This window comes from Hyla sarda, chromosome 1 (assembly GCF_029499605.1).
Source record: "Hyla sarda isolate aHylSar1 chromosome 1, aHylSar1.hap1, whole genome shotgun sequence".
Taxonomy (NCBI): domain Eukaryota; kingdom Metazoa; phylum Chordata; class Amphibia; order Anura; family Hylidae; genus Hyla; species Hyla sarda.
This window is the reverse complement of record NC_079189.1, coordinates 167,677,834-167,701,432: the sequence shown is the minus strand read 5'-3', so window position 1 is coordinate 167,701,432 and position 23,599 is coordinate 167,677,834. Positions and strand designations below refer to the sequence as shown.

Genomic DNA, 23,599 nt, shown 5'->3' with positions numbered 1-23,599 from the left:
CTAACTTTTTACGGATTACCTGAATTGTCAGACAAGCTATAAACCTTTATATCTCCAAAATGGGAAGGCATATCAAGAGACTGTAAAAAGGTATGTGATCAGTGTACCCTATGCTTTTAAATAATAATACAATGCAATTTTTGGGCAGGGTTGGCCACAAGTCCTCTTTAAAACCACATACTGTTCTTTTTCATAATATGGTTTTATTTTCCCAATATTTTTGTAACAATTTTCTGTATGTGATCTTGGGCTCAGCCATCTTGCCTGATCTGCTATTTTAAACAGCAGTAGCGTTATGCTTTTAAGCAGAAGCATTAGAAACTAATGTGTCAAGATGTACAATGACTTATGGCAGAATTTTCTAGGCATGCTCTTTGACCTGTGCAGAGGTCGTTGTGCAGGAGTGGGAGAAGTTAACTGTGATTATCACCTATTAGGAATAGCCCGAGTCTATATACTGGTGTTAACTTTCACTGTAATCCTTCCTGTCAAGTAACAATGCAGCGACAAACTTCATATCCCCTGTGACCGGGCTTAAAAAAAAAAAAAAAACACATGGCATACTATTTTGGAAACTACACCCCTCAAGGATCGTAACAAGGCGTACAGTGAGCATTAACACCCCACAGGTGTTTGACAACTTTTCGTTAAAGTCGGATATGTAAATGAACAATTTTTTTTCCCCCACTAAAATGCTGTTTTTTCCCCCCAAATTTACCATTGTTTTACAAGAGGTAATAGGAGAAAATGCCCCCTCAAATTTTTTACCGTATTTCTTCTGAGTGTGGAAATACCCCATATGTGGATGTAAAGTGCTCTGCTGGCGAACTAAAATACTCAGAGAAGGAGTGCCATTGGGCTTTTGGAGAGAGAATTTGGAATAGAAGTTGGGGGCCATGTGCGTTTACAAAGCCCCCCGTGGTGCCAGAACAGTGGACCCCCCACATGTGACCCCATTTTGGAAACTAAACCCCTCATGGAATGTAATATGGGGTGCAGTGAGCATTTACACCCCACTGGCCTTTGACAGATATTTGGAACAGTGGGCTGTGCAAATGAAAAATAAAATTTTTCATTTTTACAGACGACTGTTCAAAAAATCTGTCAGACACCTGTGAGGTGTAAATGCTCACTGCACCCCTTTTTAGATTCCTTGAGGGGTGTAGTTTCCAAAATGGGGGTTACATGTGGGGGGGATCCACTGTTCTGGCACTATGGGGGCTTTGTAAACTCACATGGCCTTCAATTCCAGACACATTCTCTCTCCTAAAAGCCCAATGGCGCTCCTTCTCTTCTGAGCCCTGTAGTTCGCCCACTGAGCACTTTACGTCCACACGTGGGTTATTTATATACTCAGAAGAAATGGTGTTACAAATTTTGGGGGGCTTTTTTTCGTATTACCCCTTGTGAAAATGAAAAATTTGGGATAACACCAGCATTTTAGTGAAAAAATACAAATTTTAATTTCCACGTCCAACCTTAAACAGAAATTTGTCAAACACCTGTGGGGTGTTAAGCTTCACTATACCCCTTTTTACCATCTGTGAGGGGTGAAGTTTCCGAAATGGGGTCACATGTGGGCTTTTTTTTTTTTTTTTTTTTTTTTTTTTTTTGCGTTTGTCAGAACCGCTGTAACGATCTGCCACCCCTGTGCAAATCACCTCAAATGTACATGGCGCTCTCACTCCTGAGCCTTGTTGTGCGTCACAGAGCATTTTACACCCACATATGGGGAATTTCCGTACTCAGAAGAAATTGCGTTACAAAATTTTGGGGGTCTTTTTTCCTTTTACCTCTTGTGAAAATGAAAAGAATGGGGCAAAACCAGCAGGTTAGAAATTATTTTTTTACAATAACATGCTGGAGTAGACCCCAACTTTACCTTTTCATAAGGGGTAAAAGGAGAAAAAGCCCCTCAAAATTTGTTAGGCAGTTTTTCCCGAGTTCGGAGATACCCCATATGTGGCCCTAAACTGTTTCCTTGAAATGCGAAAGGGCTCCAAAGTGAGAGAGCGCCATGCGCATTTGAGGCCTAAATAAGGGATTTGCAATAGGGGAGGACCCGGATGCAAGAATTAGACTTGCCTCGGATACCAAAAATAGCCTACGCCAGTGTTTCCCAAACAGGGTGCCTCCAGCTGTTGCAAAACTCCCAGCATGCCTGGACAGTCAATGGCTGTCCGGCAATACTGGGAGTTGTTTTGCAACAGCTGGAGGCTCCGTTTTGGAAACGGTGTCATACGAGACATTTTTTATTTTTATTACGGGGGGACTGTGCAGGGGTAGATATATATGTAGTGTTTCACCTTTATTATGTGTTATAGTGTAGTGTAGTGTTTTTAGGGTACATTCACACGGCGGAAAATTTGCTGCATCTCAAACTTGATGCGAGAAACTCACCGTAAACCCCCGCCCGTGTGAATGTACCCTGTACATTCACATGGGGGGCAAACCTCCAGCTGTTGCAAAACTACCACTACCCAGCATGCCCTTTAGCTGTCCGTGCATACTGGGGGTTGTAATTATGCAACAGCTGGAGGCACACTGGTTGCAAAACACTGAGTTTGTTACCTAACTCAGTGTTTTCGCAACGTATGTGTCTCCAGCTGTTGCAAAACTACAACTCCCAGTATGTATGGTCTATCAGCTTATGCTAGGAGTTGTAGTTTGCAACAGCTGGAGGCACACTGGTTGCGAAAACACTGAGTTAGGTAACAAACTCAGTGTTTTGCAGCCAATGTGCCTACAGCTGTTGCAAAAACTACAACTCTCAGCATGCATTGACAGCTGAAGGGCATGCTGGGTCTTATGCAACAGCTGGAGGCATACTACTTACACTCCCAGCATGCCCTTTAGCTGTCTGTGCATGCTGGGGGTTGTGGTTATACAACAGCTGGAGGCACACTGGTTGCAAAACACAGAGTTTGTTACTTAACGCAGTGTTTCCCAACCAGTGTGCCTCCAGTTGTTGCAAAACTACAACTTCCCACATGCGCAGACAGCCGAAGGACATGTTGGGAGTTGTAGTTATGCAACAACTGGAGGAGAACTGTGTAGTAGTGTCCAAACTGTAGCCCTCCAGATGTTGCAAAACTACAACTCCCAGCATGCCCAGACAGCCTTTGGCAGGTCAGTTAGTCCTAACAGATCAATGGCAGGGGATAGGAGGAGGTGGCACCCCTTCCACCTCGCTCCTATCCCTCAGGATGATTGGACTGTCTCTGACAGCTCCGATCATCCCTATTTTCCGGGCTATCGGGTCACCAGAGACCCGATCAGCCCTGAATCGCTGCAAACCCCGCAAGATGCAATGATCAGCAGCAGGGGACCATTCTGATTGGTCCCCAGATGCATAGTAACATAGGTCAGCTGTTCAGAACAGCCACAGGACACGGTGATAGAAAATGTATTGGACATGTATGAACGTCCATTCAAAATGGCAGGACAGGAAAAATGGACGTTCATACAGGTCTATTTGCGGGAAGGGGTTAAGCTTAGTGATCATAAGCAAAAACTACAAGGTTTCAGTATTATTTTATAACACAGACAGTAAATAGCTACAATTAGCAAAACTAACCTTTTGGAGATATGGCCAAATTGATGTCACCACAATTGAAAACCCTTTTTTCATATATAAAAAAAAAAAGGAAGAAGAATAGTGTTACTTTACAAAATATTCTGAATAAAAGCAGGAATTCTAAAATAATAGAAAGCCTTCAATGATGTTTCATTAATATTTGAATTACTTTTCTAATATACCTCTTAATAACATTTTGTAACTTTATGTTAAATTAACCCCTATAAGTTTGGCCAACAGGGGTGCTCCCTCTTGTCCTGCCTGCAGTCCTGCTAGCAGATTGTCTCATGCAGCTGCCTGGCAGAGACAAAAGTCAGGTGGGACCTCAGCACAGTGTATAGAGCCGAATATTTCAGATAACTTTCCTTTCGAGCAGAGCTAGACTGAAGAGCAGAGTTTTCCAACCAGGGTACCTTCAGTTGTTGCAAAACTACAACTCCCAGCAAGCCTGGGCAGCCAAAGGCAGGGGTGTTGTAGTTTTGCAACAGCTTGTGGCACTCTGGTTCACAAACACTAGAGCAGTGGTTCTTAACCTTGTTGGAGGTACTGAACCCCACCAGTTTCATATGCACATTCACCGAACCCCTATATGATTTTTTCAAATTCAAAACATAGGAGGTATATATTTAAGTATATATTTATACATAGGTGCACAAAATGAACAAAACCATTAAGAAGAACAAAACCATGAAAACATGATTTTCACACAAAAACATAATGAATATTTACTGCAACAGCATCAGTGTGACGTCTGCTGTTGTCTTTCAGAGACCAGTTCAGAAATGTGCGGCTTTACCTTGGCAAGTGCCACTCACATGTCATTTTCGCAACAATGGCAGTGTTCCCCCACATTAGGCAGGCAGTGTTCCCCCACATTAGGCAGGCAGTGTTCTCCCACATTAGGCAGACCAGTGGTCTTCAACCTGCCAACCTCTAGATGTTGCAAAACTACAACTCCCAGCATGCCCGGACAGCCAACGGCTGTCCGGGCATGCTGGGAGTTGTAGTTTTGCAACATGTGGAGGTCCACAGGTTGAAGACCACTGATGTAGGCAGTGTTCCCCCACAGACATACAGCCTCCAGCCATATACAGTGTATGGCTGGAGGCTGTATGCCTGTGTACTGCCCACTTCAGTGCTCCGACCACCGCTCCGGCTATAGAAGTAGGTCTCGGGATCGGTGGTCGGAGCACCGAAGATGACGTGCCGCTGGTCACTTACCAAGCTGGCCAGCGCGCGTCTTCCTCCTTCTCTATCCTCTGGTCCTCGGCGCCTTTGTTTCCATGGGCGCACGCACGGGGTGACGTCCCGTCGTGCGCTATGTCCCGGCTGCCCTGCGTTTTTAAACTTAATGCGGGGCCGCAGGGAGTGAATAGTGATATGGGGGGGGGAATAATTGCTACAGGACGGGCAATTCAGTACGTGAGGGGCGGAATCGCTACAGGACGGGCAAACACCGGCTCCACTTGGGGCCCCATCACCAGAAAGAAGGATGGCAATCCTGATAAAATATAAGTTAAATTCCTTTCCCTATCAACCTTACATCTAACCCTATCGCTATCCCTTCATGAAACTGACCCTATACTCACCCTAACATATATACACTATCCCAGGCCAAAATTACGGTACTTTACCTTAAAGTGGTACTCCGGTGGAAAACTTTTTTTTTTTAATCAACTGGTGCCAGAAAGTTAAACAGATTTGTAAATGACTTCTATTAAAAAAAATCTTAATCCTTCCAGTACTTATTAGCTGCTGAATACTACAGAGGAAATTCCTTTCTTTTTGGAACAAAGAGCTCTCTGATGACATCACGAGCACAGTGCTCTCTGCTGACAGCTCTGTCCATTTTAAGAACTGTCCAGATTAGGAGAAAATCCCCATAGCAAACATATGCTGCTCTGGACAGTTCCTAAAATGGACAGAGATGTCAGCAGAGAGCACTGTGTTCCAAAGTCAGGCTTCCGTTTTGGACCTGGTCCACAGTACAAGGAACAGAGGGCTCTAGCCTCTTCTTTCTCTCTTTCCCTTTTGCTGTTGCAAATGGCCTCCAGAGCCGGACGAAAACGGGGACCCCCTGAACTCCCGGCAGCGACATTGGCATAGCTCCTGGGAGCAGTCACTACCGGGGGTGATTCCAGACCAGACCCACTAATACCACCATTCACACCACTACTGTCATCCTCTTTATTTCCATCCATACTAGACTTCCCATTCATACCACTACCACTCCCACCAACATTCACGCCACTGACACTCCCACATACACTACTACACCCATCAATCTCACGTCCTACACTCTATTCTGACTAATAGATTCTGGGCTGGCTGGGACTTTTAGTACAGCTGGCTTCAGTTTAGTCTTTTGTGCTGGCTTAGCTGCTGCTGGGGTCGACGCCGATGGCTTCTCCTCCATGACAGATGTTACTCCCCGAGTCTGGGGCTGCCCCACCGGGCGCACCCCAGCTCCTCTTACAGTGCAAGCATCTGCTTTGCCTGATCGCAGGGGCTCTGCGGATGATGTCAGCACCTGGACACTCCCCCCCTCACAATGGAGTGCCCAGCAACGCCCGCAGAACACACTATACTCGGAGGACTGCCCCCCGAGTACACGGATCCAACACCCTCTGCCACCGGCGCCCACACTCTCCCCCCCGCCTCACAGGGGAGTGCCCTGCAGCGCCGGTAATGCCCACAGTACTTGGGGAACCGCCCCCCCGAGCTCACAGTGGCAAAACTCTGGGGCGGTGCCAGAGCTGGCCACCATGAGCCCATCCTGCCCCTCCCTACCAACAGGATGGGTGGGCTTCACATCTATTGCGCCCACAGCCTTTTCTGACGCTATGCTGTACCCCCCATGCTGGCTCGGTTCCACCACAGAAACGGGGTCTGGCAGTCTGGGGGGCCCATCAGCCTGAACCAGCTTCACAGCTGGCCCAGACTGCTGGAAAGGACAAAACACATTGTATGGATTCTTGGATCTTCTGCCTCTTTGACCTGCGCTTTACCGCCACATCCTCACACAGGTCAACTCCAAAAGTAAAATTCTGAGGTGGGCTGGGGATTCCTGCATCACTATAGCCCTCAGCAATCCCCCAGCCTCACTCTCCACATCCTCCTCTTCACTATCGCTTAGCGGAAGCACCACCTGTGCCGGCTCAATATAGCTGTCCTGGGTGGTCATGGGGTCACATGGAGCTACAGGCACAACATCATCTTCCTCCTCCTTTACACCATCACAGCCATCCTCACTTTCTTCACTGCCACTACTCTCCCCATCATCCACCTCCACTTTCATCTTACCTGGGTATTTCATGGCGGCAAATCGGTCATCATTCTCCAGCTTCTCCCAGAAGAGACCGCTCCCCTCCAGGATCTCTGCTCTCCTCCAGCTTTGTAATCTCATTTTTCAGGGCTGTGATCCTTTTCTTTAGCTCTGGCCTGTTCTTTTTGGATCCAGTGTTCGCCAGATTCTGAGCCACACGCAGATCCTCTCTTGCCATATACAGCTCCTTGCCTATATGCGGGAGGAGTAGGTGGAGCTGGACTCTTTGGGCCCTCTCTCAGGCCACAACTTCAAGCTTTTTCTTCTTGCCTTCCTTCCACCACTGAATCTCTGGCTGGCACCCGTCGCCTGGGAAGCAGAGCCTGCATTACTGCAGACTCTGCTTGATCTTCTCCCACCAGCCGGAATAATGGCTGTCACTGTGTGCTCTCCACCCCCCGCCAGCCTGGAAGAACGGGAGGTGGAGGCCCGGGACTCCACACAGGAAAGCCCTTCCCAGGAGGCTGCCACACCCCCCGGGAAAGGGCCGATGGAACACCCGCTCCGCCCCCGGATGTCCTGAGGAGCTCAAAAAGGAACACACCCAACGCTGCACATACTGAACTGCTGTGGGCTGTGTGTTCAGAGCAGCCTAGCAGAGTAAGGCTATATTCACACAGCAGAATTTCCATACAGAATTCTGCAGCAGCAGAGTCCCATTGGATTGGATTCAATGGAATTTTGCTGCGCTGTGCACACGGCGTGTCCGCAGAAAAAAAAAATGTCCATTCCTTCTGTGGATTCCGTAGTCATGTCATGCCAGCACAAGAGTTTCCGTGCAGACAATCTGCCGTGTGAACCTGGCATAAGGGTAGGTTCACACGAGCGGATCCCCGGCGCGTATTACTCTGCGTATACGCCGCTGAAGGACCATTGTATGCTGCCTTCATGGGTGCCTGCTCGGAGCGGCAATCCACCACTACGAGCAGACACACTGCGATATGCGAGCCACACTCACACAATGCGGCTGCTCTCTGCCTAGCTCAGGGAGCGCGACCACGATGTGTGCGAGTACACCGCGCATGTGCGGCAACTCTCACATCGCTGCAGTGTGTCTGCTCACAGCGGCAAATTGCCACTCCGAGCAGGCACATCTAAAGGCACCCTGTAGAGGTCCTTCAGCGGCCGATCTGCAGCGTAAAATACGCTGTGGATCCGCTCATCTGAACGTACCCTAAAGTAAGGAAGTTCTCCCCTGCACAATACCGAGGTAGAAAACTAAAAAAAAAAAAATTATAGAAATAAAAGGCAGGGGGTGGTTTATCATTAGAGATGAGCGAACTTACAGTAAATTCGATTTGGCACGAACTTCTCGGCAGTTGATGACTTATCCTGCGTAAATTAGTTCAGCCTTCAGGTGCTCTGGTGGGCTGGAAAAGGTGGATACATTCCTAGGAAAGAGTCTCCTATGACTGTATCCACCTTTTCCAGCCCACCGGAGCACCTGAAAGCTGAACTAATTTATGCAGGAAAAAAGTCATCAACTTCTGAGCCGAGAAGTTCGTGACGAATCAAATTTACTGTAAGTTCGCTCATCTCTATTTATCATGATGGGGAGAGTGAACTGGGAGGATTAAAAATCAGGTACTCTAACTGTCTCAACCTTTGAAAAGTGAAAAAACATCCAGCAAGCTAAACTACTGTAATTTATTTTTTTCCTTTTTGCACGCAGTTTATAATAAATGTATTACGATATCACCCTGCACCACAATCCTGATACTGTTGTATTAAAAATGCTATAGATATTTCGGTTGGAAGTTAGGAAAGAAGTACTCACCTACACTACTGAGGAACATGGTAAGGTACATAACTCTGATGGACCACCATCTATTTTTATGGTCTTGTTGTGTTTCCACAATCGAGCTGCAAAAAATAAAATAAAATAAAAAGCACTGATAAAAGAGCAGTCTGTTTGCAATGTAGCAATAATATCACAATTATATTTAGTGGAATATGCAAATCAGCTAATTACATCACCTTTTCAGGCAATGTTCCCTGGTATCAGCTTAGCTCCAGTCCAGTTATTCCGTAACTGGAGCTAAGCTGATACCAGGGAACATCGCCTGAAAAGGTGATGTAATGAGCTGATTTGCATATTCCCCTACCCAGAATGCCCGCGGAGTGCTTAGTGGCCCTTGAAAGCTCCGTCACACCAGGAGTGGTGAACTCTCCCTGAGTTAAATACTCATCCCGTTTACAATTATATTTATAAATTTATATGCCAGTCTTATATAAAATCATGCTAATGCCAGATAGGCCTCTCAAACTTGGCACTTTTGTGCCTGCCCAAGTGGTAAGCATACAAATCTACTTTAGCTTTGAGCAGAAATAGATTTTCACTATAATTTACTCCATTTACCAGTGCAAATTAGAGTAAATGTGCTGGGCCATGGAAGTCCCACATCCTTTTACCTGAAACCCTGACCACTTTTCAAAAGGTGTGGATCATGACGTAACCCAGCAGAAAAGTCGGAAATACATACAGTAATATATTCTCCCCAGAATGTATGATAAGATACTTGTAATTTAAGATACAAAAAAAACTAGTAAAATCAGGTTAATAATTTAGCAACAGTATAAAAAAAAAAAATAAAAATAAAAAAAGGCCGTATAATGGAAAATACAATAATAATATAGTTTTGGTACATTATTCTTTGGGATCTTTGGGCCAGGAAGAAGTGTGGAAATGTGAAATGCAAACTGCATAAATATAGGGAGCAATTTAGCCATTTATAACACTCTTATTTTCCCATTTCAGTACACTCGGTGCACCAGAACAGAAAGCCAAAATATTACAGACTTGGTCCAATAAATTCTCAGTGCCATGAAATTGTGGGGGGTACATAAAATTGTGGGGGGGTACAGTCTAGTAGAGTCAACTGTTTTCTGCTGGTCTCGGCAGCTTGACTCTTGAAAGTGGAGTGTGTTGTGGTTTATTTGGCGCATTGTAAACTATTCCCTGTATCAAAAATCTCTATCCAGCAGTTTTAAAATACTTATGTGCCCAAAATTTACTTTTTCTTTCTTAAATTCCCATATTCTAACTCTGTTGTGTGTTTAAATTTCCCAGAGAAATGTCAGGCTTCTGTATGTTTGGAAAACAAACTTTCATGTGCCGAAAAATAGGTGCAAAAGTCAGCAAAAAGTCCAATGTGGGAAACTGCTCCAGGCCTACAAGCACCGCTAAAAAATCTTGCTTTCATTTTGAATGTTTTGGTCTTACCCTGTATCTGAGGATCGCAACAAAGGTGAGCACTCATCATCATCCCCCGTCACTGAAGTCATGGTGTCTACCACTGAATATTTCACCATATAGGATGATTGATGTCAGCACTGCACTTTTTTCTGAGGGGACAGATTATTAAGAAAACATGTATGAGAAGAAAGAACAGAACCAAAAGAAGGGGTGTTCTAATGACACACATCACAAATTCTTACTAATACAAAACATAGATGTGCAACTAGCGTTCCTCTCCTTTACTCATGTTAAAACACCAGTAATACTTTTTTTTTTTTTTCCCTCCTCCTTCTTCTTCCAGTTCGCAATAGAACATTGCTGGTCTCAATACATTTGATCAATGGTTAAAAAACAAAATGCAAAACAAAATCTTTTTTCTTTTCTAATTTTAAAAATAATTAATTATTCAGTCTATTCCCATCTTAACGCTCTTACAGCATAATACACTGCTCAAAAAAATATAGGGAACACAAACAACACAATGTAACTCCAGGTCAATCACACTTCTGTGAAATCACACTGTCCACTCAGGAAGCAACACTGATTGACAATCAATTTCACATGCTGTTGTGCAAATGGAACAGACAACAGGTGGAAATTATAGGCAATTAGCAAGACACCCCCAATAAAGGAGTTGTTCTGCAGGTGGTGACCACAAACCACTTCTCAGTTCCTATGCTTCCTGGCTGATGTTCTGGTCATTTTTGAATGCTGGTGATGCTTTCACTCTAGTGGTAGCATGAGATGGAGTCTACAACTCACACAAGTGGCTCAGGTAGTGTAGCTCATCCAGGATGGCACATCAATGCGAGCTGTAGCAAGAAGGTTTGCTGTGTCTGTCAGCTTAGAGTCCAGAGCATGGAGGTGCTACCAAGAGGCAGGCCAGTACATCAGAAGACATGGAGGAGGCCGTAGGAGGGAAACAACCCAGCAGCAGGACTGCTACCTCCGCCTCTGTGCAAGAAGGAGCACTTCCAGAGCCCTGCAAAATGATCTCCAGCAGGCCACAAATGTGCATGTGTCCACTCAAACGGTCAGAAATAGACTCCATGAGGGTGGTATGAGGGCCTGACATCCACAGGTGGGGGTTGTGCTTACAGCCCAACACCGTGCAGAACATTTGGCATTTGCCAGAGAACACCAAGATTGGCAAATTCGCCACTGGTGCCCTGTGCTCTTCACAGATGAAAGCAGGTTCACACTGAGCACATGTGACAGAGCCTGGAGATGCTGTGGAGAATGTTCTGCTGCCTGCAACATCCTCCAGCATGAACAGTTTGGTGGTGGGTCAGTAACGATGTGGGGTGGCATTTCTTTGATGGGGCCACACAGCCCTCCATGTGCTTGTCAGAGGTAGACTGACTGCCATTAGGTACCAAGATTAGATCATAAGACCCCTTGTGAGACCATATGCTGGTACGGTTGGCCTGGGGTTCCTCCCAATGCAATACAATGATAGACCTCATGTGGCTGGAGTGTGTCAGCAGTTCCTGCAAGAGGAAGGCATTGATGCTATGGACTGACCCGCCCGTTCCCCAGACCTGAATCCGATTTAGCACATCTGGGACATCATGTCTTCCTCCATCCACCAACGCCACGTTGCATCACAGACTGTCCAGGAGTTGGCGGATGCTTTAGTTCAGGTTTGGGAGGACATCCCTCAGGAGACCATCCGGCACCTCATCAGGAGCATGCCCAGGCATAGTAGGGAGGTCATACGGGCACATGGAGGCCACACACACTACTGAGCCTCATTTTGACTTGTTTTAAGGACATTACATCAAAGTTGGATCAGCCTGTAGTGTGGTTTTCCACTTTGATTTTGAGTGTGACTCCATATCCAGACCTCCATGGGTTGTTAAATTTGATTTTATTACAAGACTGGAGGCTCCATTTTGCAACTCTTCTTTACTACTTTAAATGATAGCAGCAAGATATAACAATAAAGTTTATAGAAAAAAAAAACGTTACATATGCAAATGAAGTGTATTATGCAGCCAATGAGAGGCTAGCACAGGTGATATGAGGCAAGGTAACATACAAAACCTCCTCTTCTTTGCTGCTCCGCTCAGAAGTTAAGTATATCTCACATTTCACTCTAGCATATATATATTATTATCATATTTCATATACATTATCTTCATATTTCTCAGTTGTCACCTTTATATAGTTTCCTTATATATATTTGTCACCGCTGCCGTTCATTCATTGTTTTATTTTTTTGTCATAAACAGACAGTTATATATATTTCTCCTCAGAGTTTGTTCACCCTGGGTTTTTTTCCACATTCCCCTTCGGTTATTGTCCCCTCCGTATACATACCTCATCTCTCTCCCTTCAGTATCGCTGGTCTCGGCTCTGCCGGACTTCTCGCGATACTACGCGAGCTGGTCCTCAGCTTCGCGCTCTTTGGTTCCTCCCCCTCTGTGGTATTCTCCCTCGCTCCGTGAACGAACTACCAGCGTCTTCTGTCAGTCAGAGTATTCACTCCCTCAGAGACGACCGCGCTCCTGCAAGCGTTTTTTCTTGGCCATATTCTATCGCCTGTTCATTGCTTACCCTGTAGTGATACCTACTGGCATATTTTGGTATTATTATAACCAATTTCTGTCATAAATTCACCACACTTACTCCAGTTCAGGTTGTCTTACATTAATTATAGTTTTTTCCCCTCTGCCCATTTGGCCAATTTATTAAAAAATTTTCCTCATAAATATATTGCAATTATGGCCAATGAACAAACTGCTACAGACATGCAGTCCACTAATACTCAACATATGGATAACAGCTCCATGCAGTCTATGGTGGACTTATCAGTCCGGAATGCAATGGCCAGTATACCAGAGATTGTGGCCCAATCCATGGCTTTATTCATGTCCCATGATAAATATCAACAACTCCCCAAGGCTGGCCCTTCTACCCCGTCGGATCATTTTTGGTCCGCGGAGGACTCAACTTCAAATTTAGCCAGGGGATGGGGAAAGTCTGGGAAGGCCACCCTTAAACGGCCCATGCCTACTACCGGTCCTTCTAAATCATATAAAAAACCTAAAGGGATTAAGGACCAGGTTCCAACTTCTGCTGTTACCAAAAGCAGGCATACTGATGCTAAAAAATCGCATCCCATACCCTCCACCCGGGAGGAGAAACATGATAACCGGGTTAAAAGAGTATCCCGTAGAGAGAAACCGGACTCTTATAACACTTCCCCTGACCAATCCTCATCTGAGGAAGGTGAGATTTCGGAATATGCCTCAGACTCTGAATATGAGGACATATCTGATAATGAGGAATCTACTGTGACTATTGAGGACCCTAAAGCAGTCATTATGGACAGTGCGGGAATCCCGTATTTTGATCCAAGTCTGCTTAAGCATCCACGTTCTGGAGAATGGGATCCTCACCCCCAAGTGACCCAATTTTTAACTTTATGGGTCAGGAAACCTATCGATAGAGCCACTCGTAACAGATTACGAGCAGAATGCCCTAGACCTAATATCCCAAAGAAATTATCCATTACCCCTGAAATTGACCCTCCACTGATTAAATACCTGAACAAATCGGGAAAAAATCCCAAAAAGGGTATAGACCGTTCCTTTAAGACAATCCAAGACAGGTTTTTAGACCTTCTAGGTCCCTTAACAAAAATTTTGGACCTCACTGAAGAGGCTAGTTCCTCTGGCAACCCAGTGAACTTAGAGGTCCTCAAAGGATGGGCCCAAAGGGCCCTGTGTATATTTGGTGGCATTAATACTACCATATGCACTGAACACAAAAGGTCCATTCTATTAAAATTGGACCCTCAGTTGATCAACCTAGCTACAACTGAACCTGAATCCTCCACTGATGGCCTTCTCTTTGGAGATACGTTTATTAAAGAAATAAATAAATATGTAGCATTATTTTCATCACTTGATAAGGCCCAAACATCTCTTAAGAAGGTTTTTCAACCTCGGGTTTTACCCAGGGCTGGGAAAAGAAGGGGCAATTTTCCCAGCCGCCAGTCTCATGAGAGACAATATACACGTGCCCCCCCAAGAACAGACAGATTCCAGAACCCTACCTCCACCTATCAATCCAGTCCATTCTTTCCAACAAGAGGAAGACCGTGGAGAGCCAGAGGACATCGCGGATATCCCAGATCTCGACCCAACGCTGGTAAGTCTTTATCCGATATTTTCTTCCCCACTTCCATTAGGAGGCAGAATTGCGTATTTTTTCCATACCTGGGCCATAATAACATCCGACCCGTGGATTCTAAACACAGTCCTGGGTTATCAGAGGAAAACAGATCACTCATAGAGTCAGAGATCATAGAACTAAGCTCCAAAAAGGCAATCATCCAGGTACCCATGCATTCTCACGGTTTCCTGAGCAATCTTTTTCTTGTAAAAAAGAAGGACGGAGGGTACAGACCTGTTATAAATTTAAAGACCCGAAACAACTATGTACTCTATCAACATTTCAAGATGGAGGGCATCCATCTTTTGAGAGATCTGCTGTTACCACACGATTGGTTAGCGAAAATAGATCTCAAAGATGCATACCTTACGGTTCCCATGCATCTAGAATCTCAACCTTACCTCCAATTTTTATGGAAGGATCAAAAATGGCAATTCACCTGCCTACCATTCGGCCTATCCTCAGCCCCATGGTGTTTTACAAAACTGCTCAAACCTGTTATAGCAATTCTAAGAGCCCGAGGTGTCCGTCTGATTATTTATCTGGACGATATCCTCCTCATGGCTCAATCCCTATCCATAATGCGGCTACACATTCAATGGACTGTGTCCCTCCTCTCCAATCTGGGTTTTATTATCAACACAGAAAAATCCATCCTTTCCCCATCCAAAGAGGTAGAATTTTTGGGATTTCTAATAAATACTCAATCTGCCCAACTCAGTCTTCCTCCCAGGAGGATGAAAACCATTCGAAGGGAGATTCATTCCATCCTGAACAAGCAAACAGTCTCTCTTCGTTCGATAGCTCGTGTAGTGGGTCTTCTTTCTGCTTCGATTCAAGCGATTTTCCCAGCTCCGCTTCATTATCGAGCTCTTCAAAGGCTGAAAGCCCAACACCTTCGGAACGGCTTGGGTTACTCGGACGAAATAGCTCTTACTGCAGATACCACAGAAGAACTTCTGTGGTGGCTAGGACACCTTCAGGATTGGAACGGAAAAACTATATTCAATTCCGTTCCAGATCTGATCATAGAATCGGATGCCAGCCGTTCAGGTTGGGGAGCCCGTTGCGGTTCCTCGTCGACAGGAGGAAAGTGGTCCCCAGAGGAATCACTCTTCCACATCAACTGCTTGGAATTACTGGCGGGTTTCTTCGCTCTCAAGAGTTTTGCGAAGAACAGATCAGATTGTTGCATTCTTCTACGAATGGACAATATCTCCGCAGTACAATATATCAACAAGCTTGGTGGTACAAAATCTTTCCACCTAGCCAACATTGCCAAAGACCTATGGCATTACTGTCTTCACAGGAACATCATTATCAAAGCAGAATACTTACCAGGTCTTTCCAACATAATTGCGGACTGGAATTCCCGCTTCCTTGCGGATTCCAGCGATTGGCAATTGGACCCTCAAATTTTCTCTCGCATCAATTCTCTTTGGGGCCCTATTCTTCTAGACCTCTTTGCATCACGACTGAATCGTCAGGTTCATCGCTTTTACAGCTGGCGCCCCGATCCGGAGACAGAAGGCATAGATGCCCTCCTCCAATATTGGCCTTCGGAGATCCTCTATGCATTCCCTCCTTTTATTCTTATTCCGAGGGTTCTCCTCCTCATCAAATCTCAAAAATCAACAGTAATTCTCGTTACCCCTCAATGGCCAACACAGTCTTGGTTCCCTCAGATTCTAGAAATGCTGATCGATTTTCCTCGCCTACTTCCTTGCCATCCGTTTCTCCTTCAGGATCCGGCAGGGAATCCTCATCCTCTCATATCCTCCAACAATCTTCCTTTGATAGCCTGGTGTGTTTCGGGTCAACAGTCCCGAGTTGCGAACTTTCTAACTTGTCTAGAGAAATTCTCTCAAGCGCCTGGGCTCCAGGTACCGGATCTGCTTACAGATCAGCCTGGAAAATTTGGACTAGTTGGTGCATGCAACGGGATTTGGATCCCATACATGCACCTTTAAACCATATTATAAATTTTTTAGCTTCATCTTTTGATTTGGGTAAGGCCTACCGTACTATAAACGTTTACAGATCTGCTATCTCCTTTTACCACGCTCCTATTAATTCCCTTTCTGTGGGTAAACATCCATTAATTTGTAAATTACTCAAAGGCATAAAATTCAGACGTCCACCTTTACCCAGATACCATTCAACTTGGGATGTCAATATTCTCTTACAGTATATCATTTCCTTAGGGGATAATCATTCCCTTTCCTTGAAATCCCTATCTTTGAAACTCACTGCCTTACTCTGCCTAATCTCTCTTAAACGAATTTCGGACGTCAGAGCCCTTGATATTTCTCATAGACAATACTTACCTGACGGTGTTCTTTTTTTCTATTCACAGACGTACAAAAACTTCTCTTTTTTTCAGTGTTTTATCCCTCTTTTCCTCACCAGAAACACCTCTGCGTAGTTTCCTGCCTTCAGGCTTATGAACAGAGAACTCAATCTGTTCGTAACCGTGCTGACACTCAATTACTCATTTCATTCTGTAAACCCTACCGTCCTGTGTCATCTCCTTCGTTAGCCAGATGGATGAAACAGATTATGCAATCGGCAGGAGTTGACATTTCTATCTTTAAAGCCCACTCCTCCAGAGGAGCCATGTCCACAAAACTAAAGCAATCAGGGGTATCCTTGTCGGATATCCTTAAAGCTGCTAATTGGACTTCGGAATCAACGTTTAAAACCTTCTATTTCAGACCAGACCCCCATGTTTCTATGAGTATTATTTAATGTTGTTCATTTCTACATGTTTTATTGTTTAATCTGGTCAAGTTTATTATTATTATTATTTGAGCTTTAAACTTGCAAAATGGAGCCTCCAGTCTTGTAATAAAATTGGAGATTTTCCTAGTCCTTATGAAGGAAAATATGGATTTTATTAAAGACAGGAGGCGAACATTTTCCCTCCCTTTGTCCCATCCCTTTATTATTATTGTTGTTTTCTGTCTCTATCTTTTTAGTGTAACTCACGGATTGTCAAGAATCTTCGTGTCAACAGGATATTCATCCATTCCACATCTTATAGGACCTGTTTCCAGTTTCTCATGAAGTTTACTGCTGTTTATCCTTCTTCAGGACTGTTATCCACAACCTTCTCAGACTTATAAAGATTATTCTCGTTGAATATGTTTTATTTATTCATACATTGTTTTCTTCATTCCAACAAACTCTTATGGATCTCTAGTGTCTTTTACTTATGTTGTTATATTATAATGTTTTGCATCAAAGAAGAGGAGGTATTGTATGTTACCTTGCCTCATATCACCTGTGCTAGCCTCTCATTGGCTGCATAATACACTTCATTTGCATATGTAACGTTTTTTTTTCTATAAACTTTATTGTTATATCTTGCTGCTATCATTTAAAGTAGTAAAGAAGAGTTGCAAAATGTTCGCCTCCTGTCTTTAATAAAATCCATATTTTCCTTCATAAGGACTAGGAAAATCTCCAATTTCCACTGGTAATTTTTGTGTGATTTTGTTGTCAGCACATTAAACTATGTAAAGATGAACATATTTCATATGATTAGTCCAACCATTCAGATCTAGGATGTGTTATCTTAGTGTTCCCTTTATTTTTTTGAGCAGTGTATATGATCTCATACGACCTCATATAAATATAAACTCCCAACCCGTTTGCTTGCTACATTCTTATGAGGTGCTCCAAGTGTGCACCATGCACTATATTCTCCTGCAAAACATAAGACCTTGGAATACTTTAATTTTTTTTACATATCCTATTTGCATTTCATCTTTTATTTATGGCTGCACCCATTCAACTCTTAAGGCTAAGTTTCCACTTGTTTTTTTTTCTGGCAGTTTTTGGAATACTGTCACTGCAGTTTTTGAGCCAAAGACAGAATTGTATTTAAAAAGGAATAGAACATATAAAAGGAAGGACTTACACTTCTCCTCCCTTATGAATCCACTTCTGACTTTGGCTCAAATACTGCAGTGGCCGTTTCCCAAAAACTGCCAGAAAAAAAAACAAGTGGAAACTTAGCTTAACGGTGAGGCTTGCCTAAAACTGTGTTCTCTCTGTTAAGCTAAGTCATATGGCCATTCCCTCCCGTCCAGCTATTCTCCCATTATTTCTGCTAAAAACGGACTACTAACAAACAAACGGATGCCATTTGTCGGTTATTTTAACGGACTATTTAAAAAAAAATTATGGACAAGTGGCTTCTGTTTATATCCTTAATTGTCCATTTGGGTCCATTTTTTTCCCGCCTGGCTACTTCCTGGTTCTTCACACATTTTCTGAGCATGCTCAGAAGGAATAATGGATCAAAAACAGATTGGAAAAAAACTGATGCAAATGGATGACATTAAAGGCTCATCTGTTATTCATAAACTTCAATGTTAAATTATTATATGCGTTTCGGGAAAAAAAAAAAATTATGCATGCATGGCATTTTTTCCTGTAAAAAAAAAAAAAAACGGAAAAGAAACCAAATGAGCAAAAGCAGACGGCAAAGGAATGTAAAACAATCCCATTGACATCAATGAAATCCATTTACATCCGTTTGCAAATGGTTTGAATGGATTTTACTAACGGACATGACTTGACAGAGCCAGACTTCAATGTGAACGAGCCCTTATTCATGTTATTTTCAACTTTAGAGGTTAATTACAGCCCACTGCTGTACAGTCTGAGTCCCGTGCTAGGTTTGCTACTTAGCACAATTTGGTCAATATTGGGGGACAGGGTTACGGTTTACTGAGTATTCCTTTAAGCCTGGAGTAACAATGGCTATTTTATTTTTACATACATTTTTTGCCAGCCTATATCTGTTTGATGTCAATGTTTGCATGTGTTCCTTGATGGTGAGCGTCTAGCCCACTGTTTTGCAGTGTGCTTGACTAAAGGCTTTATAAATGGTTTTAAATGTGAGTCCTATGAATTATACACTACTGAGGTCTGTATATGTAGTCACACTCATCATCAAAGTAGAAAACCACACTGCAGGCTGATCCAACTTTGATGTAATGTCCTTAAAACAAGTCAAAATGAGGCTCAGTAGTGCATGTGGCCTCCACGTGCCCGTATGACCTCCCTACAACGCCTGGGCATGCTCCTGATGAGGTTGCAGATGGTCTCCTGAGGGATGTCCTCCCAGACCTGGACTAAAGCATCCGCCAACTCCTGGACAGTCTGTAGTGCAATGTGGGGTTGGTGGAAGGATGTCCCAGATGTGCTCAATCGGATTCAGGTCTGGGGAACGGGCCGGCCAGTCTGTAGCATCAATGCCTTCCTCTTACAGGAACTACGGTCACACTCCAGCCACATGAGGTCTAGCATTGTCTTGCATTAGGAGGAACCCAGGGCCAACCGCACCAGCATATGGTCTCACAAGGTCTGAGGATCTCATCTCGGTACCTAATGGCAGTCAGGCTACCTCTGACAAGCACATGGAGGGCTGTGCGGCTCCCCAAAGAAATGCCACCCCACACCATTACTGACACTCCACCAAACTGGTCATGCTGGAGGATGTTGCAGGCAACAGAACGTTCTCCATGGAGTCTCCAGACTCTGTCACACGTGCTCAGTGTGAACCTGCTTTCATCTGTGAAGAGCACAGAGCACCAGTGGCGAATTTGCCAATCTTGGTGTTCTCTGGCAAATGCCAAATGTCCTGCACGGTGTTGGGTTGTTAACACAACCCCCACCTGTGGACGTCGGGCCCTCATACCACCCTCATGGAGTCTGTTTCTGACCATTTGAGAGGACACATGCACATTTGTGGCCTGCTGGAGGTTATTTTGCAGGGCTCTGGCAGTCCTTCTGCTCCTCCTTGCACAAAGGCGGAGGTAGCGGTCCTGCTGCTGGGTTGTTGCCCTCCTACGGCCTACTCCACATCTCCCGATGTACTGGCCTGTCTCCCGGTAGCACTTCCATGTTCTGGACACTTTGCTGACAGACACAACAAACCTTCTTGCCACAGCTCGCATTGATGTGCCATCCTGGAATAGTTGCACTACCTGAGCCACTTGTGTGGGTTTTAGACTCTGTCCCATGCTACCACTAGAGTGAAAGCACCGCCAGCATTCAAAAGGGACCAAAACATCAGCCAGGAAGCATAGGAACTGAGAAGTGGTCTGTGATCACCACCTGCAGAATCACTCCTTTATTGGGGGTGTCTTGCTAATTGCCTATAATTTCCACCTGTTATCTGTTCCATTTGCACAACAGCATGTGAAATTGATTGTCAATCAGTGTTGCTTCCTGAGTGGACAGTGTGATTTCACAGAAGTGTGACTGACTTGGAGTTACATTGTGTTGTTTAAGTGTTCCCTTTATTATTTTGAGTTGTGTATTTGATGCAATGAATATTGATATTTGGTTAATACAAATGGGTGTGAGTGCTAGTAACTGGTGTTCTTTGCTTTCAATTTTTTTTTTATACTTCTCATACTGGGGAAACATTTGGTTGCACCCCACAGATACCTGCTTCTGTATTAGCTGAGCTCCCATCCCTATCAGATATAATATTAAGGGTATGTTCGCATATAATGTATATGCAGCCGACTTTATGCTGAGTAAATCAATATAAATAAATAGCTGAACACAGTATAAAATCAGCAGCATATACAGCATGTGTAAACATAACCATATAGGATGGTTTCACACAAGGAGTGAAAAGATTTTGGATTTGGAAAATCCAAAACTCTGCAGCATTTTATCCCTGTGTTAATATACTCTAGTCTAAGGGTACGTTCAGACGAGCGGATCCACAGCGCCGCCGATGGACCCACCTAGTTGGTGCCTCAGTTGTCCCTGCTCGGAGCAGCAACACGCACACTGATGTGCGAGTCGCTGCGCACATGCGCAGTATATTTGCCCATCGTGGCTGCTCTCGGCCTAGCTCAGGGAGCAGGGGGAGCGGCCGCGACATGTGTGAATACACCACGCATGCGCGATGACTCGCACATCGCAGCAGTGTGTCTGCTCGTAGTGGTGTATTGCGCTCAGAGCAGGCACATCTGAGGCACCAACTAAGGGTCATTTGGCGGCGGATCCGCAGCATAAAATACGCTGTGGATCCGCTCGTCTGAACGCGCCCTAAGAGTGTGTTCACACGTGCATATAAGGGTACATTCACACGAGCGAATCCCCAGCATGTATTACGCTGCAGATCCGCCGCAGAAGAACCGCTGTATGCTGCCTTTACAGGTGCCTGCTCAGAGCGGCAATACGCCACTACGAGCAGAGACACTGCTATTTGCGATTTGCCTCGTGCATGCACAGTATACTCACACATCGCGGCAGCTCTCGGCCTAGCTCATAGAGCAGGGGGAGCGGCCCCGAAGTGTGTGTGAGTGCACCGCGCATGCGCAGCCACTCGCACATCGCTTCAGTGTGTCTGCTTGTAGCGGCATATTGCCGCTCCGAGCAGGCCCCTGTAAAGGCAGCTTAAAGCGGTCCTTCAGCGGCAGATCCGCAGCGCAATACGCGCTGGGGATCCGCTTGTGTGAAAGGGTGCATTCACACGTGCATGTTTTTGATGATGCAGATTTAGTTACCCAACAGTAACAGAACTCACCTGCCTCCAGCAATATTTTCTGCTCTGATCCTACATCTTACACCTGTGAAAAGAAGAGAGACATATTGTGGCAGTCACTAAGTAGAATTATTATTTTCAAAGTTCAATAAAAGACCCATGAAGGATATGACAGATCCTAATAACTTTTAATGGATTTATTTTTTTATTAGGGCCCATTCACACTACAAAATCTCCACCTAGATGTATTACAAAATGTATTGGCGCTAGGACCGCACAGGCATGCACCATCATCACTTACGGCAATGCAGTCCGCGCAGAATTCCCCCCCCAAAAATGAACATGTTTGTTCTTTCAGCAGAATCCAGAATTTTTATTAAAATGCAGTGTGCACAATCCCATAGAAGACAATAGAAGGATGCGGCACCAGAATGTGAATGGGCCCTTATTTTTTAAGCTACATTCACACTACCTTTAGGACACGGGAGCTGGGAATGAGAATAGCGGGAGAAAAAGGGAAAAGGGATACTGCCTTCGCTGTCTTTTTCTCCAACTATTACCGTTAAAAAAATAGCCCACATAATAGTAAATGGGAGCAGTCGGGGCTCGCTGCTTCACTTCACGAGAATGGCCATTAAAAGACACACAAAAAAAAAAAATAACACACTTTAACTGCTGTTCTTGACAGGGAGCAACAGCAGCGTGAAAGGGGCCTAACTAAGTATAATAGCTCGGCACAGGGGATGAAATGACAGCAGTATGAACAGAGCTTTAGAAGAATCAGAGAATAGGAAACAGTGTTAAAACACATACACAACACTCCACGTTAAAGAGTACCTGTCACCAAACTAAACTTTTAATACATTGTTCCTTATGTAATTATTAGACATTTTGCCATTTACTTGCTGTTAACCTTTATAGGTTTTTAATGCGATTGAAAAAACGGCCACTAGGTGGCTCTGTTCTGTGTGCAAGTCAAACAGTTAGTTTGGTCTCCTCCCGGCCTGGCAGAAGACCAAACTCAGGAAGTGCGTGCGGGGCATGGCGAGGAACAGCTCTCACAGGCTTCAGTGATGTCGTGCCTTCTGGGGAACATCCACTTTCTCCCGCCGACACAACGTGAGCAAGGGGAAAGGTATAATACACAGCTTTTTATAACTCGTTAATTATTTTTAAGGGCAGAAGGGGTGTTAGGAGTAGTTAGGGAATATAATCTGAGTTAGGGTGCACGCACACTACGTTTCTTAAGATACAGGACCGTATACGGCTGGGGAGAGGGGGGTGGAGAGTCGGGGGCGGGGCAACCGCACGCTGCCGTATGCGGTCCCGTATCTAATGTATTTCAATGAGCGACCGGAGTGAAACGCTGCCTCCGGTTGGCTCCGTTTTGCCCCGTATACGGTTTCCCGACCGGACCTACAAACGTAGTCAACAGCGTTTTTTAGGTCCGGCCGGGAAACCGTATATGGGGCTAAACGGAGCCAACCGAAGGCAGCGTTTCATTCCGGTCGCTCATTGAAATACATTAGATATGGGACCGCATACGGCAGCGTGCGCTTGCCCCGCCCCCCTCTCCCCAGCCGTATACGGTCCCGTATCTTAAGAAACGTAGTGTGCGAGGGGGCGGAGCCTGACCGTCGAGTTGGATGGACGCATTACCGCATCGCTCTCCACAGCCTGACCCTGCATCCTGCTTATTAAGCACCACAGAACCATCGAAATGGGCAAGGCAGACAAGAATCAAGCGGGGGGACACCC

General features: G+C 44.8%; 1 protein-coding gene across 8 annotated transcripts in view; it reads right to left on the bottom strand.

Moving 5' to 3' along the window:
• The window catches only part of MFSD8 (major facilitator superfamily domain containing 8), a 39,914-nt gene that overhangs the window by 7,085 nt on the left and 9,230 nt on the right, over positions 1-23,599 (bottom strand). For all 8 annotated transcript variants that reach the window (XR_008890873.1, XM_056563604.1, XM_056563592.1 and 5 more), the window contains 4 exons: positions 21,884-21,926; positions 10,126-10,247; positions 8,680-8,765; positions 3,578-3,621 (listed from right to left, as the gene is read on the bottom strand). Coding sequence is in view for 7 of the 8 variants with exons in the window: in XM_056563604.1 (XP_056419579.1) it covers positions 3,578-3,621; positions 8,680-8,765; positions 10,126-10,214 (219 nt within the window). In the remaining variant the exon portion in view is untranslated. The remainder of the gene's footprint in view (positions 1-3,577; positions 3,622-8,679; positions 8,766-10,125; positions 10,248-21,883; positions 21,927-23,599) is intronic.